Below are 19,256 nucleotides of genomic sequence, written 5' to 3'. Positions count from 1 at the left end.
AACAAGAATATTACAATAATGTTTCCTTTATTGGTGCATATTATGTAGCTACTTGTGGTTCATAAATTCTCTTAATCACTCACATGCTCGGGACATGAGGGTTGGTGTGTCTAATTTGGAGCATTGTAGGATTTATGTGAATTCTTTGCATCATATGTGAGATGCTTCCCACAATGGTAAATTGATGATGGGAAGCATAGCCTAATTTTTGTGAATGCTTCACATTGTATTTGTGGATGGTGTGTCTAGCTTGGAGCATTGTAGGATTTATGTGAATTCTTCGCATCATATGTGAGATGCTTCCCACGATGGTAAATTGATGATGGGAAGCATGGCCTAATTTTTGTGAATGCTTCACATTGTATTTGTGGATGGTGTGTCTAGCTTGGAGCATTGTAGGATTTATGTGAATTCTTCGCATCATATGTGAGATGCTTCCCACAATGGTAAATTGATGATGGGAAGCATAGCCTAATTTTTGTGAATGCTTCACATTGTATTTGTGGATGCTTGTCGTCCTTGTCCTTCTCACAAAGTGTCAACGCATTTGCACTCGGAAGTTTCTTCATCACCCTTCCTCCATGTCAAGATCATAACTACAAAGTGAAAAAGAGGGAGATTTGTGTTTCTTGCATTAAATGGCATTGAAACATGTCCCATTATTTCCCTATAGGCATTTGAACATTTCAAGCTTATGTGGTTGCGGTATACTATATCATTACAAATTGCTCCCATTATGCAATTGTATCAATGAGGCTTGGTTTGATGATTGTCATGAGAGAATGTGAGAGTGCCATATACAAGTGACTAGTTTGGCTTTAGAACCACGAGTATGTAAGAGGGTGATTACTCAACTTGCATAAAATAACATGGGACGAGGAGATGAGTGAAGTAAAGTTAAAAGTTGTTATTCTTGGCATTCTCATTCCATTATGCGATTGCATCAATAAGGTGTGATTTGATGTTTGTTTTGAGAGTGAAACACTGGATGAGACTAAATATATTTATTGAATCATATGATCCAAAGCAACACTTAGTAAAGTAGTGGATTACAAATATTTTGAAACTGGTTCCCCAAACAAAAAATAGACAATGCATGAGTTAGTTAAAAACTTGGCATATCATTAGAGTAAAAATCTAATTTGAAAATAGAGAAAGGGATTGGATGGCGAAGACCATAGGGTCACGTATCGAACTTTGCAATCTAATAACGTTGTGCAAATAGCAAGATTTAGACATGGTTCATGAATTTATGGTTTCTCACTATGACACAACCTAACATAGTTCATGGCTTACCATTAAGACAGAACCTTAATATATATATATATATAGAGAGAGAGAGAGAGAGAGGAGAGCGAGAAAAGTCATTTATAATATTGTGTAAGTTTAGGTGTTGACTATTATTGCGCCCGCACACACACATGATTTTCGGTGAGCATCAAAACTAGAAGATATAATTTTAATTACTTAAGATCATAACATTATATTATAGTTAACACAAAAATAATAGGGACTTTAAGCAATAAAACACGCTCCCCTCGTGTTTGACTCTCGTGGCTCGTCATCTAACAACCATGCAAATTGAATACCAATACATGTTCATGTTAGAACACAACACAACCAAGAAGGGTGTTTGTATTTGTGCTCAGCACTGAACACGATGCATCATTAATGCTTCAAGAAAATAGTAAACATGGTTGAAAATTGAAATACAGCACACTATTGTTGTTATTTCTCTATCATTCTAGCATAACCCCTTTGGAAAGTCGTGGTGTAAATGACATATTTTTGAAGTGAAAAGAATACTCTAGTTTCTAAATTTGCAGCCACTAACCATTGCAAAATCACATATTTAATCGAGGGATACTAGCTTGACATTTCAAGTATATTTTTCTATTTTATATATTGAAATAATTGTATACATTATTCATGTAACAATTATCCAACGTTGAAAAAGACAATATGTTTTGATACCATACTCCTCGGTCATTGTCAACAACATGTTCTATTATAATATATATTTTTATGTAAATGTCGGTTAGAAATTCGATGTAGTATCATGATAAGAAAACCCATAAAAAAGTGATTCAATTGTAAAAAAAGGTGCATTTCTTAATAGAAAACAATTGACCAACAAATAATTTATGTATATACAATATAATGTGTACAAACAACTTTCTTGATATTACATATGGTATTATTATTATAAGCAAAATATATCTAGAGCGCAAATTGCAAACTATCAAATGTTAGTGAAATTCCCTATGTTGGTAATGGTGTGAACTTCCTAGGTCTCATTGGTGGCCATGGATTCTATTGGTATAAGACCCTATGAAAGGGTTGATTTGCTTCTTGATTTCAGGTGAATTTCTTAAGGTTTTAGTTGTTTGATAGGTGTAACTATTACTTTTTAACTTTGTAATGTTTTTTTTTTTCCAAAAACATCTACTTCCATTAGTTAAGAATGTACAAAGGAATCATTTACAACTCATATCTTACAAGACATCTTGCATGTCAAAGGAAAACAATGTGTAAATGAAACAACATAAAAAAACAACTCCAAAACTTCGTAATGTTATGTGGAGATGCAATGCCTATGGTAATAAGAAGGCGACACAATAAATGTTTGGGCTTCGTTGCAATTAGCATGGTTGTTTCCGTTTATCTTGCCAATTGTCATTAGAGCTGATTGTGTTATTTCTTCATCATTATGTTTATTCATAGAAAAATATTGAATACTAATTGTTGACTCTTCTTCTATCTAATCATATAAAGTGTCTTTCTTAATTAAGCATTCCTCGCTATCAACACTTGATGATGACCTAGCATTTTATTCCTTGGCGAAGACAATGCCCCATTGTGACAATGATTTTTCCCAACATAATTAACAATGCCGAGCCCTTTGATCAAGTACCATCCTTATGATTTTGTGATTTACATTTTGATATCGTACAAAGGGAACAATGATGATACAATGAGATACATGAAGACATTATTGATGCAAAAGGGTCAAGTTCATGTTATGAAGTTACTACACTACTATAGAGGCGATCCTCTCACTTTGCAAGTGAACTAGACGCTCAAGCAAGACAAAGAAGACATGAAGGAGGATAGTCCCATGTCCACAAATAGACCTTGACACCTAAACCACTATTTGTATCATTGCATGAGTACTTGAAGTTTCGGTATGAATTGCCTTGATTTTGGCATCACCACTCCCATGTGTATGACCATCCTTCTTGGAAACTCTTATTTGACTTTGATAAAGACTTGACAAGAACTTGTCTATGAATACATGTTACTATCCCACGCCCATCCAAATAACCCTACAAAGTTTGCCAATCCCACCAAAGCTAATGAATGCATACCCTTGACATTTAAGGACTTACCACATCACATGGAGGTGGTGCATTGAGGAGTGTATAAACATTAGGTCACAAAAAGTCACCGACAAGGAATATTAACGGGTTTAGGAAAATCCTTTCAACGAGACTTTAGAAATATGGTTTAGACAATATATGCTATCCAAATTATCCGACAAATGTTTGTCAATACCGCCAATGTTAATGAATGCATTTCCTCAACATCCAAGGACTCAAAACATGGAATGTGAAGTGATGCATTAAGGAGTGCACAAACATTACGCTACAAGACACCAAAGAGGAATATTAATGGGCTTAGGAAATGATTACTTTTACATATTTTAATGACCACATATAAAGACCAAGTGGCATAATGTTATTGAACATGATTAAAGACTAAAGAAATCAAGATTATTGTTGATTACACGAGGCAAATCAAGAGAGAATTCTCGATAGTGACATAGGTAGTTATGCAAATGAATATTAAGTAGACACACGAAGAGGTAGAAGCTTTGTTTGCTTCGTAGGCCTCCATATTTAGTACAAGAGAAACTGGTACCTTAATAAACCATCATCCACTCCCTTAGGTTCCAAATAGAAGAAGCTCAAGAACTCCCCAAGAGGAATCGAGGGCACCACTCCCTAATGGCGACCATCAACGATAAACTTTTATCTCAACTCCATGCCATTGTGGAGGACGAGACGACACTTTACAATTAGCTTAGAATTAATACATAGTTAATAATATACATAGTTCTAGAGAAAGATGATTATATACATAGTTAATAATAATATACATAATGTACATGATTATATAAAATAAATAGAATGTAAAGGCTATATGATTATGTATATAAAAATAAGTAGGATGCAAACAACGGGCCTGTACCCCCAATATTTGCCCTCGTCGCTGCACAACTCAACTTCTACTTGGGGAGTGGGCCAAGGGCATTAGGAGAAATAATGAAAATTCAGGGGCATTTGGGGAAATAAGGAAAAAAAGCTCAGGGATTATTTCTGTAATTCACTTCTTTTCAGAGACAGAGAGAGAGAGGGAGAGGACCTCATACACAGACGGATGGATGAGAAGGTGTTGAGCTATGGCGACGTTGTTCTCAGGACCTCAGACTTAGAGATTCTGCGCAGAAGCAATGCCTTCATCAACGATCGTATTATCGAGTTCTATTTCATCTATCTCCTTGATCCTACTGAACAACACGAAGAAGAAGAACAGAAACACTCGAACAAGAATACGATTCTCTTACTCCCGCCTGTCGTTGCCTTCTGGATCTCTCACTGCCCCGGAACTTCTGAAACCTTGCGTGATTCCGTCGATCCTCTTCTCCTCCCCCAGCGCGAGGTACTATGCTCTTTTACCAGCATCATTGTTTTCGAAGTTGAAAGATTAGTGTTTTGCTTTATGTTTCTGTTTCCTTCGAGTTTAACACTCAACAAGGCTGTAGATTCCATACTTGTGGTTATATCTCTTGGCTCTAGTTCACACCAAGTTGGCTGAACCTCTTTTCAAACCATATGTTTTCACATTGGTTAGATTTTTGTGTTGTACTTGTCAAACACATAGTGGTTGAGATTTTAGAAATGTATGTTGTTACACATTGGTTGTGTGTGATTGATTACTACACATGGTTGTAGATGAAAGCACATTGATAGCTTGGAAAACTCATAGGTCGAGAATTTAGAATAATGGCTGCGTGAAAAAATCAAGACATTGGTTGAGAGTTTAGAATACTGGCTGCGTGAAAAACTCACTTTTTTCACAATGGTTGCACGGTGAAGACACATCAGTTGCGCGAAAAACATACACATTGGTTGAGGCTTTATAACCTTCTGTGGCAAATGCATGTTGGTCTTGGTTGCATGACGAGTATACGTGAGTTGCTTGGCAAACACACACATTGCTGAGACCTTATAACCGTTTGTTGAACTCACTTTGGTTGTGTGGCAAACACACACATTAGTTGATACTTTAGGAGCATACATGTCAAATAATGAGTTTGTGATAAACATACTATAAATTCTTGCTAAATACATTGGCTGAGATTTTAGAACATTGATTGCATGATGAACACAACCAATGAAAACATTGGTTGCGTGATGAGCACACATAGATTGGTTGGCAAATATACTTCTTGTGTGACAAACTCACTTCGATTGCTTCCCAAACCCACATTGGTTGAGGCTTTATGACCTTATGTGGCAAATGCACATTGGTCGCATGAAGAGTGCATGTTTGTTGCTTTGCAAATGCTTCATAGCTGAGATCTTGTAACCATGTGGTGAACTCATGCTGGTTGTGTTACAAAAATGCACATTGGTTGAGACTTTAGAAGGGTACGCCGCAAACTAACATTGGCCAAGACTGTAATACCATATATGTAATAATGTATGGTGAACAGACACTGTCTCAAGGGAAAAATGGGAAAAACGAAAAGTTTTTCTGGAATAATAGGACAGAAAATCATTTGATCTACATGAAGTCTACCTATGAATGTATGCCAAAGTTTACTACATGTTGTAACTAATATCAATATATGGTTGACAAAACTGAAATTGGCATTGTACTAAGATATACAAGATATGGAGATGATGTCAAACAAAGGAAAATGTCTCCCGATGCCTAGTAATGATGGCTGTACCTATCATCAGTCTTTTGAGTCGTGCCTGTTGGGCATCAAAATGAATATAGTAGGTTTTTTTAAGTTTGTGATTTTAACACTTTTTATATTTCTAAAATAAGATCCTTCCTAATTTGACATGAAAGTTGAAAACATTTAGCTGTTAGTGTATCAGTCGTTTTTTTCACAACTTTATTTCTTTCATGAAGTTATATTCAGTAATTTCAACCTTTTCCTGTCTGTAGTTAGTTATGTTTGTTGTTAATGATAATGAAGATGTGGATTCTGCGGGTGGAGGTCAGCATTGGTCTTTACTTGTATATTACAGGTATTTTGTTTTATTTTCTACTGTGTTAAGTGAGAGCTCCAGCCCTTCCTCTTTACAAATTTCATTCAATGTTCTATTTATAGGAGCCTTAATAAATTTGAGCACTATGATACCATGGGTGGAATGAATGCTAAGGTGGCGAAAAAGCTTGCATCTACCATCAAAATGTTTTTGGGTAAGAAAGAGAGATCAATAAGGGCCCTTGTTTAGGGAAAGAACTTCAAAGTACCCCCAAATTTTTATTTTTATTTTTCTGAATGTCCATGAGTTTTCATCATCTCCATATATGCCCTTGGTCAACCCTCACACTCCCCACACTCCCCCTCCCCCCAAAGAAAAACAAAAAACAAAAAGGCAGTTCTATGTGCTATGCTCAATTCATCCCCTTCTATAAATGGTGTTTGAGCACTTATACAGTGAACTGGTACCCTTTTTCTCCCCTTTGAGGGTTGACCAAGAACATATGGGGAAATAATAAAAACTCATGGGCATTTGGGAAATAAGGAAAAGCTTGAGTGTACCTCAGAGAGGGAGGTTTCATCCTGATATCGTAATTTCCAATTGCAATGGAACTTATTGCCTCCACAATGGATTCTGTTCAGGTTCCAATAGCTCAGCCACACAATTTGAGGAGGTCTGGACTCCGCAGCAAGATAATGGTTATGATTGTGGTCTCTATGTAATGGGAATAGCGGAAGTTCTACTTAAAGCATATACATGCGGACTAGTCGGGTCTATTAAATGCAAAGATCTGCTACAAGAAAAAATTACACCTCGAGCAATGAGTAAAATGAGGGGAACCGTGTTAAATATTATACTAACTTTGGCAAAGGCACAAAAGAGGGCTTAGTTTGTGTAGAACTTGTACTTACATTGACAAAGGTCAATGAAGGGAAACTACTAACATCACACATTGTGTATTATAGGGACCAAAATAAAAAGAGCTCAATTGAAGATAAGAGATGGCACATTGGTTCCAACAAAGAGTACAATGGGACTTGAAATATGATTTTTTTGCCAATTTGTTATATATAAGATCAAGAGAACCAACTTTGTCATTCTCTAGTTCGAGGTGTAAGGACTTGGCTATGTATAACATATAAGGTCCCTTAAAAGATGAAGATATGGGTGTACATTTCAGTCTTTATGATAATGTCTCTTGAAAGACAATAACACCCATTAATATGAAGTTTTGAGTCAGATTGATGTTTGACATGTTTGTGTTATGACGGGACAATTGTAAGAATGAATAGATATAAATGATGCCATGGCAAAGATGATGTTGGATGTAAATCTTCTTCATCTTGGACTAAAAAACATTTGATTTCGTCTTTGAGATGTGAACCTTCCAATGGGTGGAATTCTTTAAATATTTTAACTTGCTAGTTTAAACTTATATTTTACGCATCTAGTTAGAAAACACATATTTGAAGCAACAAACTTGAACCAGGCTGAAGTAGTTTTCATCACGTTGAAGTCCAACAAGCATTGAGTTAGAATTTTCCACTCCGTGTAGAGGACTGTGGAGAAGTAGGCAGTGACGAACCCTTGCAACTATGTCAGACCTCGAAGAGCGAAAAAGAAAGCCAAATGGTGGTAATAATAGAAATGTTGTATCAAGTGCACATGAAAGAAGATTGGTACCAACGGGCATGTGCCTGTTACTCCATCCGTGACACCAAAGATCGAGTGTAGAGTACCTATATCTTTGTAGTTCGTAGATTCAAAATTTTACAATGCATATGGTATGAAGTGAGGGATTTGGATTAGAACCTAGCATTTTATTTTTCACTCCAACGAGTGAAGAGAATCATAGAAAGAATTCAAACTATGGAAAGAATAGAGCGACCTAAAAGTTAATGGAACAATATCAGAGCCTATATAATGTGTGCGCAAACTAAAAGATCCTTGAAATGGTAAGTTTCCTAGATAATTTAAACTTGATATGTTAGTTTGACATGCCAGATCATTTGGCAATTTTGAACTTGATCTTGGTATATATAACACATATATACCTTACACATCCGATTTAAGCACACCTAAAGGAAATTTCTTTTACATCCATGTTGCATGTAAATTACCACATTGTGACATGTTCCCACATCAAATGACAAAAATGAGGGATGAGTATGGAAGAGAGAGGGAAGTAATCCTAAATCTCTAGATGATCCCAAATATACTTCGGGCTACTAATCCTTAAAACACCTTGTCCCTGAGCTAATTAGGCTTCCTAATCACCACTAAACTCGAGATCAATCCTTACTGGATGATGTCTGAACTCATCTTGACCCAATGCTCATCAAGAATATCCTAAATCTCCTCTTAAAAATGAGGATAGAGACGGGCTTAATTAGGCCATCTCAAGAAAGGCATACATGAATAGAATAGAAAGTAAGTTTGAATGAATACGAATACAAATACAAATACATATGCAAATGCGAAGTAAAAATACAAATACGAACACAACTACGAATACGAATACGAATGCAAATACGAATAAAGATACAGTCAATAAAACAGGGGTGCTTCGCAGTGCCAACAGATGATAGACACCATCGTCTTGGTGAAATCCTTTTCCATTAATAGAAGAAGGAAGAAACGAGGAGGAGGAAGCCATCACGGCATAAGCAAAGACGCAGAGACAGAGGATTGCCATTATTTCTGACGATGCCCAAGAAGGTGCTTGGCGTGAACAGCAAGGCCGAGGAGGCTCGTGCCCGCAAGGCCGCCTCGGAGGCGGAGAAGAAGGAGCGAGAAGCGAACGAGAAGGTGGATTTGTATTGGAAGGAAGCGGAGGGCGGGAAGTCGCGGGCCGCGAAGAAGAAAGAAGAGGATGCTGCCCGAAGGGCCGAGGCGATCGCCAAGAAAGCCGAGGCCAAGAAGCTTGCAGAACTCGAAGAGAAAGAATTGGATTCATACGGGAAGAGAGTCGACAAGAAGCTTGGCCGTGTCTCGATACCCGCCCCAAAGGTGACGGCTGCCGAGCTAGCCCTCCGGAAAGAACAGGAAGAGAGCAAGATCTTAGCTGATGCTGAGGCAGCGAAGAAGAGGGATCGGCGGATGGCTGATACTGAGGAGTATGAGAAGCTCATTGATGTCGTGAATACGAACCGGGAGGACAGTCTTGTGGATGCACGGTCAGTCGATACAGCCATTGCCCAGATTTCTCTGGCATCCACGAGTGAGCTCCCACAGGATCGGCATCCTGAGAGAAGGCTGAAAGCAGCATTCAAGGTATGTTGTTTGTTGAATTTCCTAGCCGTATTTGAACTTATGTTTTCAGTTAAACTCTTTTGGAAGGAGAAGCCACATTTTAGGGATTAGGGCTCTGAGGCTTCTTGAAAAATCCTGTTTTTTTCCTGACCGAGCAAAACATGAGTTATGGGTTAGTTGTTAGTTTGGGAGTGAGATTATTTACTTATTGGGATTAGAGGCGTTAGTTTGGGATTTAGGGTGCTGAGGCTTAAAAAAGAAATAAAGAATTTGAACCAATCAAAATATGGTATGTGCTAGTTTGCAAAGTGAGTGGATCATACTTGTCCGACTCTTTACTTATTGGAATTAGAGACTTTAATTTGGGGTTTAAGATGCAGGGCTTCACAAAGAATAAAATTTTCAACCAATCAAAACATTGTATGTGCTAATTTGCAAAGTAAATAGTTCTTACTCTTTGGATTTCAAGGCAGAAACTGTTTTTTGACCAATCAAAATTATGAGTTGTGTCAGTCTCCACTCACTCTTACTTACGCGAATGAGATGCAAAAACCTGTTCCTTGATTGATCAAAATGCATGTTAGGATCTTCGCAAACTGGTGTTTTTTGCATGCATGTAAGTTTTATTTTCATTAATGCCCAGTTTTATGCAGAGAATTTTGGAATACTGTTTTGTCGTGCTTTTTAGTTTGTAAAAACACTGTATCATCTCCAGATTCTGAAACATTATGATGGCTGTTTGAAATTCTTTCTTCACTCACCTATTGCTATGTAACAATCCATACTATTTCTACATAGCTAATCAGATTCACATGTGAATGCGATTAGCCCATTTGTCATGCCACTTTAAGTATGCCCCTGACTCCTGAATCTAGCAAGCGGCTTACTTTGCATGTATTACATATGGTTATGCATATGATATCCCACAAATTTATGAATAAGGCGGTTTAATTGGAGTGAGTGCATTTATAGAGAATTTTTTATCATAAGGGGTTATTTCAAAAATAGGTTTAATATCAGCAGAAGTTTAGGGCTATTTGCTCACTCCTGTATTTTCACATGTTAAGCCTAAGTAGAGAATTTCCTGGAAGCTCATTAGAACAAACTGATTTCTGATTATTTTCTCAAAGATATAAATAGTTCCATATGGGGCAATTGTTATATTGTCAAATTCTCTTTTTATTCTTTTTTTCTGTTTCTTTATCTCTCACACCTCACTCTATCACATACGTTTGCATCATATTAAAAGACCATCTGCTTCTTTGAACATATAAACCACTGACCCATACATGCTTGAGCCCATCCCAATGTCTGCTCTGCATGATTGTCTATTAGCTCAAATCCTCATCAATATGCGATGGGTTTTTAGCGCCCCAACAAAGAAACTCATATATTGTGAGTGTTTTAACTGACAAGTTTGCAATTAGGAGTATCACAATCTGCTGTAATGTTTCTCCAAGAAAGATGAGCCCTCCGACCCAGGTATTCCAATATGAGGTGAGAATATCTTGGACGGATCAACACCTGATTAAAGATATCTTAGACTAAAGAGACCGCAACCTACTAAGAAGTAGACATAGCCAATTCTTCACAGGATGCAAAACAAGCAGCCCGGTACTCATCTTGATGAAAGCATGAACATATGTTGCTGCTAGTTCCTCCATGTTGTGGGATGTGAACCCCACCTAAAGACCATTTTTGTAGTTGATTGACAGGTGTTGCGGCTCCTGGCCCAATCAGAATTTTACCATCCTCAAAGACTGCAACAAACACCACTGTAATAGATCTTGTGAGAAGTTGTACCACAAATGTATCACATGTGGCATTGCAATCAAATCATCAAGACTTAGAATTTAAAGACCTAATCATGTTGACAGTGAAATAGATGTCTGGTGGATATAGGTAACTCTCACAAGGTAACGAATCTTATATTATTATTTCCTAGGCATTTAAAACTCCGCTGACTTAAAGACTCCCCCCTATCCCTCTATCAGGCTAAAAGTCTTCTAATCTGGCCTTGAGAAAGTAGGGCTACTGATATATGTAGAGATGCACATTGACTATCATACACAGTGATTGCCAAGAGAAAGGGATTTGGAAGCTCGATAAGAGGCATTCACAAACCTAATGGTACTGGACTTCAATATGTTTGGTTAGGGTAATACAATGTTTCCAAGCATTGGCAAGGAAGCTTTGGTTATCACACTGAAGAAGAGTAGCAGGCAATGCAAGCGATACCTAGTTGACTGCAACTTCACCTGCGGCTTCTTTGGGAAAGGGCTTTTGGAAGCTCGATGAGAGGCTTCATTTGGGAGTTGATCTTGGCGTATCTTCTGCAAGCCATCTATGGAGATAGAATCGTATATAGTTTTGATGGCCAAACCAAGCATTGAATCATGAGATAGAATCATTGTGATTTTGAAGAGATGCATAATTCACATGCTCCTTGTGCCAAAACTTTACCTGATACCATATCTGAAATGGCCACTTTACATCCCCAAAGATAACTTAAGCACTCAGCGTGTTGAGAGCTGCTGCAATAGATAACAGTTTGATGCCTGGATTTGGAGAGCCTTCGCCAAATTAAACTTGGAAACACTGGAAGAATTGACAATCTGAACCGGGCCTTGCCCAGCCACAGGAAACTTGAATAGGAATGAGCTGAACCAATCCATCTTGAGCTTGTTTATCATTCAGACTTGAAGTAATCCTTTTTATGCTAACAAACACACTCAGAATCCTAGAATAAAAATGAACTTCAATTCTTCTTCTGGCATGACATCACAAGAGCACCATCCATGGCTCTCGATTCTCCTTGATGAACAATAGTTTAGAGAGAGTTTCTTGTCAACTGGAGGGCTTGAATCAACATCATAGCACTAGGAAACTGAAGTTAATAGCACGGTCTTATTTTTTGTCTTATATGCAGGCATTCGAGGAGGCTGAGCTTCTCAGATTAAAACAAGAGAAACCTGGGCTTACCCACACACAATATGGGGAGATAATCTGGAAATTATGGAGGAAGTCACCGGATAATCCTCTCAATCAGGCTCCTTAAAGCTAATGCACATGATATGGTAAAACTGTTATGGGATTCTCTTATTTTTCGACTTCATTCTCTAAGATTGTTAAGATTAACAAATTTGTTTTTGTGATTTCAGCAAAAAGCAGCACTATTATGTATCTCATTGAGTGGGTGGATGATTAAGAAACGAAAATGTTGAAGAATTAGAACATTCCTTTGGGAAGGGGATGCAAATGCTAAATATGTGAACACTTGTAGGCAATTTGTATGTAAAAGATTCAAGAGCAGGTATAAAAGACATTTCCTGGAAGGAGTTTGTTTGCTTGTATAAGTTTGGCTACTATTTTGGTAATATCTGTCATTATTCTGGTACTTTATGCGATTTAGCAGGCATTGAGGATACTGATGTGATGTATGTGTCTATGTGTTTTGCACTGTTCTTTTTATACTTTCTTACATAATGCTTAATTAATCCATCCAACTGTTTGAATTTTGTCATAATGTCCTCGTCTTTAAGCTGGAAAAATGTGTCATCCATACTGTAATAATCCCCCGCAATTGAATGGATGACGTGGATGTTAAAAATCAGACCAAGCATATCAAGAAAACCTTTGATGACCTCTGTTAAAAAGAAAATATGAGCCTTAGTTTTGGAATGGTTCCCAAAACAGTAAGTTGTAGTCTTTAGCTACAAATATATTTCAGTTGTGTGTCTTCATGCGGACTTGGTTAGAGAGCAACTTTTGATTATATGAAATGAAAACCAGCAATGTTGGAGTGTAGAAGTTTCTTTATGCATGACAAAATCTTTAAATATGGAACTTCATCCCAAACTTTTTGTACATGGAAATAATGCCACATGGGGGAGTTATCTCACAATGTGCATAATTCAGTATGTAGTAAAATTGCTATTGTTATGGTTGTACGGCATGTCAAGTTGGTGTGCACAATTTAGAGATAGACACATGCCAAGAGTCCTATTTAAAATGAAAGTAGGACTAATAACACAAATTTGCGAAACAATAAGTCCAAAACATGTTGAAAGGTTAATGCTTTAATATTAAATGTTCGTTTTAGATACTGATTGAAATTTGGCTTCCACGTTATCTATATTTCTTTTGCCTAAAGATTGTGTAAATGCTCAAATTTCTCATTTTATGTAGGCATTTGTTTACTCTACGTATATTTATATATTTGTAAACAAAACCTAACATACTAATGATCTCGATGAGAGCGTGGCGGTACAAATTTTGCCTCATGGATGTAGGAATTTGTTTATCAATTTACAATGTGTTGAGGAACTCATTAATTGATCAATGGCGTTTGCGTAAATTGGAATCCTGCTTTAGACTTGCAAGCCTCATTGGTTGTCTTTGATGTGTCTTTAAAGTTGCCTAATCTTATTGTATATTTTGATATTGCACTCCTAAATACTATCGCTAGAGTCTAGAGACATGAACGTTGTCTTGAGCTTTGTGGGCCATGGCATCATGAAATATATATGGAAATTAATAAAATTATGATTGGGGACACACACACACACACACTGGCATCATGAAATATATATGGAAATTAATAATATTATAATTGGGGACACACACACACACACACACCGGCATCATGAAATATATATGGAAATTAATAAAATTATAATTGGGGACACACACACACACACACACACACACACACACACACACACACACATGTGAAATGTAGACACATCAAATATCAAGTTGAGTTCCGTAAAGATGTCATGTACATGCATTAGATGTCATCAATGTTTAAGATCAAATAATATGGTTCTTTGCCTTCATTATAATAATCATGATACATGAAATGATAATTTAATATAGCCAAACCAAAGTATGTAACTAGATTGATTCAACCATCGGGTTTATGTATATATACATCAAGTATGTATGTCATTGAACAACAAGCTATAGCATTGCTACCACTTGACATCAAATAGTTTATATAGTTATCGGTGTAATACAATCCATTAACATTGTTGGTGGTTTGGTCGAGTCAACGGAAACACTTCTTATTATTGTATATGAAGGGGCATAATGAAAGGGTAATGTTATGATATTTGAAAGAAAGGAACCAACCGCAGAAAAGATTAGGAAGCATGATGTATGATGTAGCTTTTGCTTGGACCCAATTTACATGCAACTGTAAAAGCGACGATGTGAAGTTGGGTAATCAAGGGGCCATAGGAAATGTGGGCATACTCACTTAAATGTCATATATATATATATTTTCGTTTTTTTGACACACATAATGTGTCATGTATATTGGATGGAGGAGACACAGATACACACACAGACGACGTTATATATAGTATTGTAAATGTATGGAACATAAATGAGTAGTCAATGTGTTATTTGTAAACATGAAGGAAAGAAATGCACGGAGGTAAAAGAAGTGGGTATTGTTAAGAGTTGAAAGGTGTGGAAGGAAATGTTGGGTACTTCAAAAAGGAAGAGAGCAAGGCAATATGGGGTGGTGAATGCATGGATGCAATGAATGCGCTCGCATTAAGAGAGTATGTATATCCAGAGTAGGTCATGTGTGTTTTGCAAAGCTCCAGATGAGGTCTATATTATTGTTGTTTTCATGCAACTGATGACTACTACCACTAGTGGTGGGGTTGCATAACACATGATCATTCAATATACTACCAATATGGCTAATGCTGGTGTTGGCACCGTTGGTATTGACCATGGTATTATTGCTAGTAATTCCATTATTGGCTTTACTACTAGGACAATAGCCACTACCACCAGCACTACAACTACTAGTTGTTGTAGTAGTAGCAGTATTGGTAGTAGTGTTGTTGGTCTCTATCAATGGGGGCAAGTGGTGCCCCACACTAGATACAAGTTGATGGTGATTGTAATTGTAATACAAATCCTCCTCCTTCACATTCCCATATGCTCCACCCGCGCTCGTGAATAGCGGATGGTGGAAATCGAATGCGCCTTGCATCGTATTCAATGTGCTTATCATCCGATGGCTACTTGGGTTTCCGCCATCGGCCACGGCATCATCCGATCCGTCGGCCACTCCGTCATTGGGCTCTATCGGTCCCACGGTACCACATGTGGGGGGTATGGACCCCCCGGCCACTAGATCCAGGTAGTTCATGTGGCTCAAAGGCCCCGAATGTGCATCGCCCCCGCCACCACCGAGCCCGAAATTGCTATGGCCATTGGCACCGGGATTGATTATGGGCTCCAATTCATCGAAGACGAATGAGCGCGAAGCTGAAGTATAGTAAGAGCTACTAGTATTGTTCATCATAGAGGCTGGGGATGATGTTGCATGATGATCATGTAGCAGAGAATTGTAGTTATTCGCCTGCATTGATGCGGATGCGCCGCCACCGCCACATGTGTAGCTAGGGCTGCGTTTCTTGAAAACATGGCAGACTGCCCACCCTTCTTCCTGGGATATAGATGGATCAAGAATAACATCAAGACATTGATTGCATGCTAAAAGCACAAATATATAGTGCCAAGTATGGAACTGTTGAAAATGCTTGGAGGCTCATGAGTGTGCAGCCATTAGGGACCATGCCATTCCATGATAAGACATACACAACACACAACACACTACATGCCAATGCACAATGCTGGAATCATTAGCTTCTTACATGATAGAGCTTCCATACCAAAAGACATTCTTTGCATGCTAGTAGAGCACAAAAACATACTAAATTATGCATCATATGCTTCATAAGTCATTGAATTGCTCTTTCCATGCCGGGATATAGTTTCGAAGAAGTGCACTTACGCTTGAATATTGCGCACCCCCGTTGATCGGGGAGGTTGCGAGCATGCTATTGCTGAATTGTTGTTCGGTACCCGACTCGAGCCTGTATTCGTGCATTATCCAATCCGTCTTTTGTCCATTGGGCGCCCGGCCGCAGTAGAAGACTAGAGTCTTTCGCATGCCCACCAGAACCTTCTGGTTGCTATAGATGGCCTTGTCTCTCCCGGTCGCTTTCCAAAACCCGGCCGTTGTCGCCCGATTCGTCCTCGTCCCCGTCGGGTACTTCTTGTCCTTGTGGCTGAAGAAATACCACTCGTCTTGATCTGTCGATCCAACATTAGGGCATTTCTCTAGGCACCATTACACAAACAAACATTTCCGAGTTTAGCGAAATGCCCACAATATTGTAGTTAGATCGACACCCACCAGCAAGACTAACAAGTTTCGAATGAACGACTTTCGAGTTGTTCGTACCCTGGTCATCATCTTCTATTATACTAGGCTTAAATCATTTTCTAAGTCACATCAATCAATGTGGCACCATAAACACATTTCATTTGAGATCAATCTCTCCAAATGTGTGTCCTTACCTTGGAGGTCCCATGGCTCGATTTTGTAGAGGTCGATCTCTCGGATAACATCGAGATCAATTCTTTGCGACTCAACTTTCTTCTTGAGGTAGTAATCCACGAGCTCCTCGTCGGTCGGATGGAATCGGAATCCGGGAGGAACCTGTGTCTCTGTGGTGTTGCTCATCACTCCAAACGAATCGAAATTGGTCCCCGTCTGGTCCGTAGTCAATGATTCCGGCGAGATGTCTTCTTGTCTTCAAAGGTCAAAGGTTTCACATTGGCGTCGTCAAAGATCGCACTTAATCATGAGGCAGCCGGAAATCGAGTTACAAATGCCCTCCAAAATTTCTTGGAATAATGTCTCTAGGTTGATCAAACAAGTTGTACACAAAGAATGTTAATAGCTATATGTGTGTATGTATGCAAAGATTGTGGTTTTTTTGCAACCAAAAAAGTTCAAGGAGAAAAAGGAAAACACTTTCTTATATATAAGGTCTTCTGGAAAAGGATTAACATTCATCTTCTAAGATCCAAGATTCTAATATTTGTCCCCTACTTCTTTTAAGGCACAAGTGCCAAAGAATATTGAATCTCAATAAATGAGGATCTAACAAGTATGTATTATGACTTAGGCTCCTTCAATTACCATACATTATGATGCGTCTGTTGTATATATATATATATATATTGAGAGATAGAATATAATTTTGCTAAATGACTATGATCCAAATACATATAGCCTTGTTACCAATGGGCACAAAGAGTTGGTAATGTAGTCGTCGTTACCAATGAATATTAAGCACATAGATAAATTTCATTCTTGTTCATATTTGAATGAATGAACAAACAAACAAACAAACAAATGAGACACAAATCCACAAAACAAACACACACAAATATATAGATAGATTTTATTGTTGTCGTGTCAACAAATGAATGAATGAGACAAGAGAGAGAGAGAGGGAGAGAGAGAGAGAATACCCACAAGAATTCATGTGAATAGATAGATTTTTTGATCGTCCTCAAGTGAATGGAGGAATGAGGCAAAGAAGGCAAAGAGAGTCTCCCCCAAAAAAACTAATGCAAATAGATAGATTTTATTTTTGTCCTCGAATGGATGAATGTAGGAACGAGGCTGTGGGAGAGCACCCCTCAAAACTCACATAGATAGATAGATAGAGTTTATTATTGTCTTGTTATGAACAAACAAACGAGACACATAGGTATTAAGGAGTACCGAGAAGAAAAAACACAAATAGGTTGGCTATGGTTTTGAATGGGTGATACTAAGAGAGAGAGAGAGAGAGAGAGAGAGAGAGAGAGAGAGAGAGAGTTATGATGTATTTTCCATGATTAGGAGAGGCTACCAAACTTTGTAAGGGAGATATTTATGCTTACACATAGAGAGAATGTGTGTATATGTGTGTGTGTGGACCTCTCCCACCACCATTGATGGTGTAGTGAAGAGGAAGGGAGACACACACACAACTAGCCCACATGTTATCTCTATCATCTTCTTCTTTTTCTCGCCTTTTCTTCTTCTTCTTCTTCCCTTCTTCCTCTTCCTCTTCTTCTTCTTCTTTTGTGGGCTTCATCATCACCATCACCATCATCACCATCATCATTGCTTGTGCCCACATTAATGTGAAATTTGGTAAGCACCTACTTGCAATAGGCCTAGCTTTTTCTTAGATCCCATCATAATATTAACAACAAATATCTCATAAAACATGCACAATCCACTTTATTTTTAATCACCCCTCCTCTTTGCCTTCTCAAAATCCCCACACTACCCCTCACTTCTTGTTTTCTTCTAATTCCTGGAATATATCCTTTCCTACTTCCTTTTAATCCCCAAAATCTGACCTTTTGTGACCAGAGTGAATTGCAGTCAAGAATTTTGACTATTCGATGTGCGATTTGAGTGCACACTTGCTAGAATAGGCAAGTGCAAATGTGATCGAAGGTGTATTAGTGTAGGGTGATAGTCTCACGAGTTTTGTTCTAGTGAGCTCTTTGTGGCAATTGTACATTCATCTAGAAAAGCATTCTACAAAATCTTATGTGTTCACGCATGCCATCCCTTTGAAAATGTACCATTTGTGACAAACAATATCACTCACAAAAGCTTTAGCACTAGAAAACTCTCCCTTATTCGCAATATGACTTTGAACAACTTTACTATGTTTGTAACCAAATCACCCAAAAAACTTTCATAGATTCATAGAATGTTGTTTTGATTGGAAAAATAAATGTGAATAGGAATTAGTATATTCAACAAATGCTTTCAAAGTCTCGATACCGTGCTGGATGTACATTTTGGGGTATTCTCATCATGCTTGGCAT

General features: G+C 37.9%; 3 protein-coding genes across 4 annotated transcripts; 2 read left to right on the top strand and 1 right to left on the bottom strand.

Moving 5' to 3' along the window:
• The first annotated feature begins 4,402 nt into the window (after positions 1–4,402).
• On the top strand, positions 4,403–7,391 carry LOC147870070 (Cysteine proteinases superfamily protein). The gene is made up of 4 exons (XM_087336640.1): positions 4,403–4,722; positions 6,244–6,326; positions 6,410–6,501; positions 6,929–7,391. The coding sequence occupies exons 1-4, from the start codon at positions 4,441–4,443 to the stop codon at positions 7,174–7,176; spliced, it is 705 nt and encodes a 234-aa protein (XP_087192766.1). The 5' UTR covers positions 4,403–4,440; the 3' UTR covers positions 7,177–7,391.
• Positions 7,392–8,858: 1,467 nt separating this feature from the next.
• LOC147870069 (coiled-coil protein) lies at positions 8,859–12,872 on the top strand. Its single transcript, XM_087336618.1, has 3 exons — positions 8,859–9,560; positions 12,469–12,616; positions 12,701–12,872. The coding sequence occupies exons 1-2, from the start codon at positions 8,994–8,996 to the stop codon at positions 12,595–12,597; spliced, it is 696 nt and encodes a 231-aa protein (XP_087192744.1). The 5' UTR covers positions 8,859–8,993; the 3' UTR covers positions 12,598–12,616; positions 12,701–12,872.
• A 1,481-nt stretch (positions 12,873–14,353) lies between these two features.
• LOC147870068 (uncharacterized) lies at positions 14,354–18,422 on the bottom strand. Of its 2 annotated transcripts, none has more exons than XM_087336604.1 (4): positions 17,892–18,422; positions 16,929–17,273; positions 16,360–16,688; positions 14,354–16,011 (listed from the first exon to the last, which is right to left on the bottom strand). In XM_087336604.1, the coding sequence occupies exons 2-4, from the start codon at positions 17,092–17,094 to the stop codon at positions 15,130–15,132; spliced, it is 1,377 nt and encodes a 458-aa protein (XP_087192730.1). In that variant the 5' UTR covers positions 17,095–17,273; positions 17,892–18,422; the 3' UTR covers positions 14,354–15,129. The 2 variants fall into 2 exon arrangements, with proteins under 2 accessions (XP_087192730.1, XP_087192737.1); XM_087336611.1 differs by having other exon boundaries at positions 17,896–18,422.
• Positions 18,423–19,256: the final 834 nt, after the last annotated feature.

The sequence above is a fragment of the Azolla caroliniana genome, unplaced genomic scaffold, assembly GCF_043228905.1.
Source record: "Azolla caroliniana isolate FFs.n. ecotype wild unplaced genomic scaffold, voAzoCaro1.0.p SCAF_1, whole genome shotgun sequence".
NCBI classification, from domain to species: domain Eukaryota; kingdom Viridiplantae; phylum Streptophyta; class Polypodiopsida; order Salviniales; family Salviniaceae; genus Azolla; species Azolla caroliniana.
The sequence above is the reverse complement of the archived record's forward strand: the minus strand, read 5'-3'. Positions and strand labels throughout refer to the sequence as shown.

Excerpts from the sequence above, each read along its gene's own strand:
- LOC147870068 (XM_087336604.1), bottom strand. The coding sequence starts at position 17,094 with ATGAGCAACACCACAGAGACACAGGTTCCTCCCGGATTCCGATTCCAT. Across the intron at positions 16,689-16,928 it reads CGAGCCATGGGACCTCCAAG|AGAAATGCCCTAATGTTGGA; the intron begins GTAAGGACACAC and ends AATGGTGCCTAG. Across the intron at positions 16,012-16,359 it reads GGGGTGCGCAATATTCAAGC|GAAGAAGGGTGGGCAGTCTG; the intron begins GTAAGTGCACTT and ends TCTATATCCCAG.
- LOC147870070 (XM_087336640.1), top strand. The coding sequence starts at position 4,441 with ATGGATGAGAAGGTGTTGAGCTATGGCGACGTTGTTCTCAGGACCTCA. Across the intron at positions 4,723-6,243 it reads TTCTCCTCCCCCAGCGCGAG|TTAGTTATGTTTGTTGTTAA; the intron begins GTACTATGCTCT and ends TCCTGTCTGTAG. Across the intron at positions 6,327-6,409 it reads TCTTTACTTGTATATTACAG|GAGCCTTAATAAATTTGAGC; the intron begins GTATTTTGTTTT and ends TTCTATTTATAG.
- LOC147870069 (XM_087336618.1), top strand. The coding sequence starts at position 8,994 with ATGCCCAAGAAGGTGCTTGGCGTGAACAGCAAGGCCGAGGAGGCTCGT. Across the intron at positions 9,561-12,468 it reads GGCTGAAAGCAGCATTCAAG|GCATTCGAGGAGGCTGAGCT; the intron begins GTATGTTGTTTG and ends TCTTATATGCAG.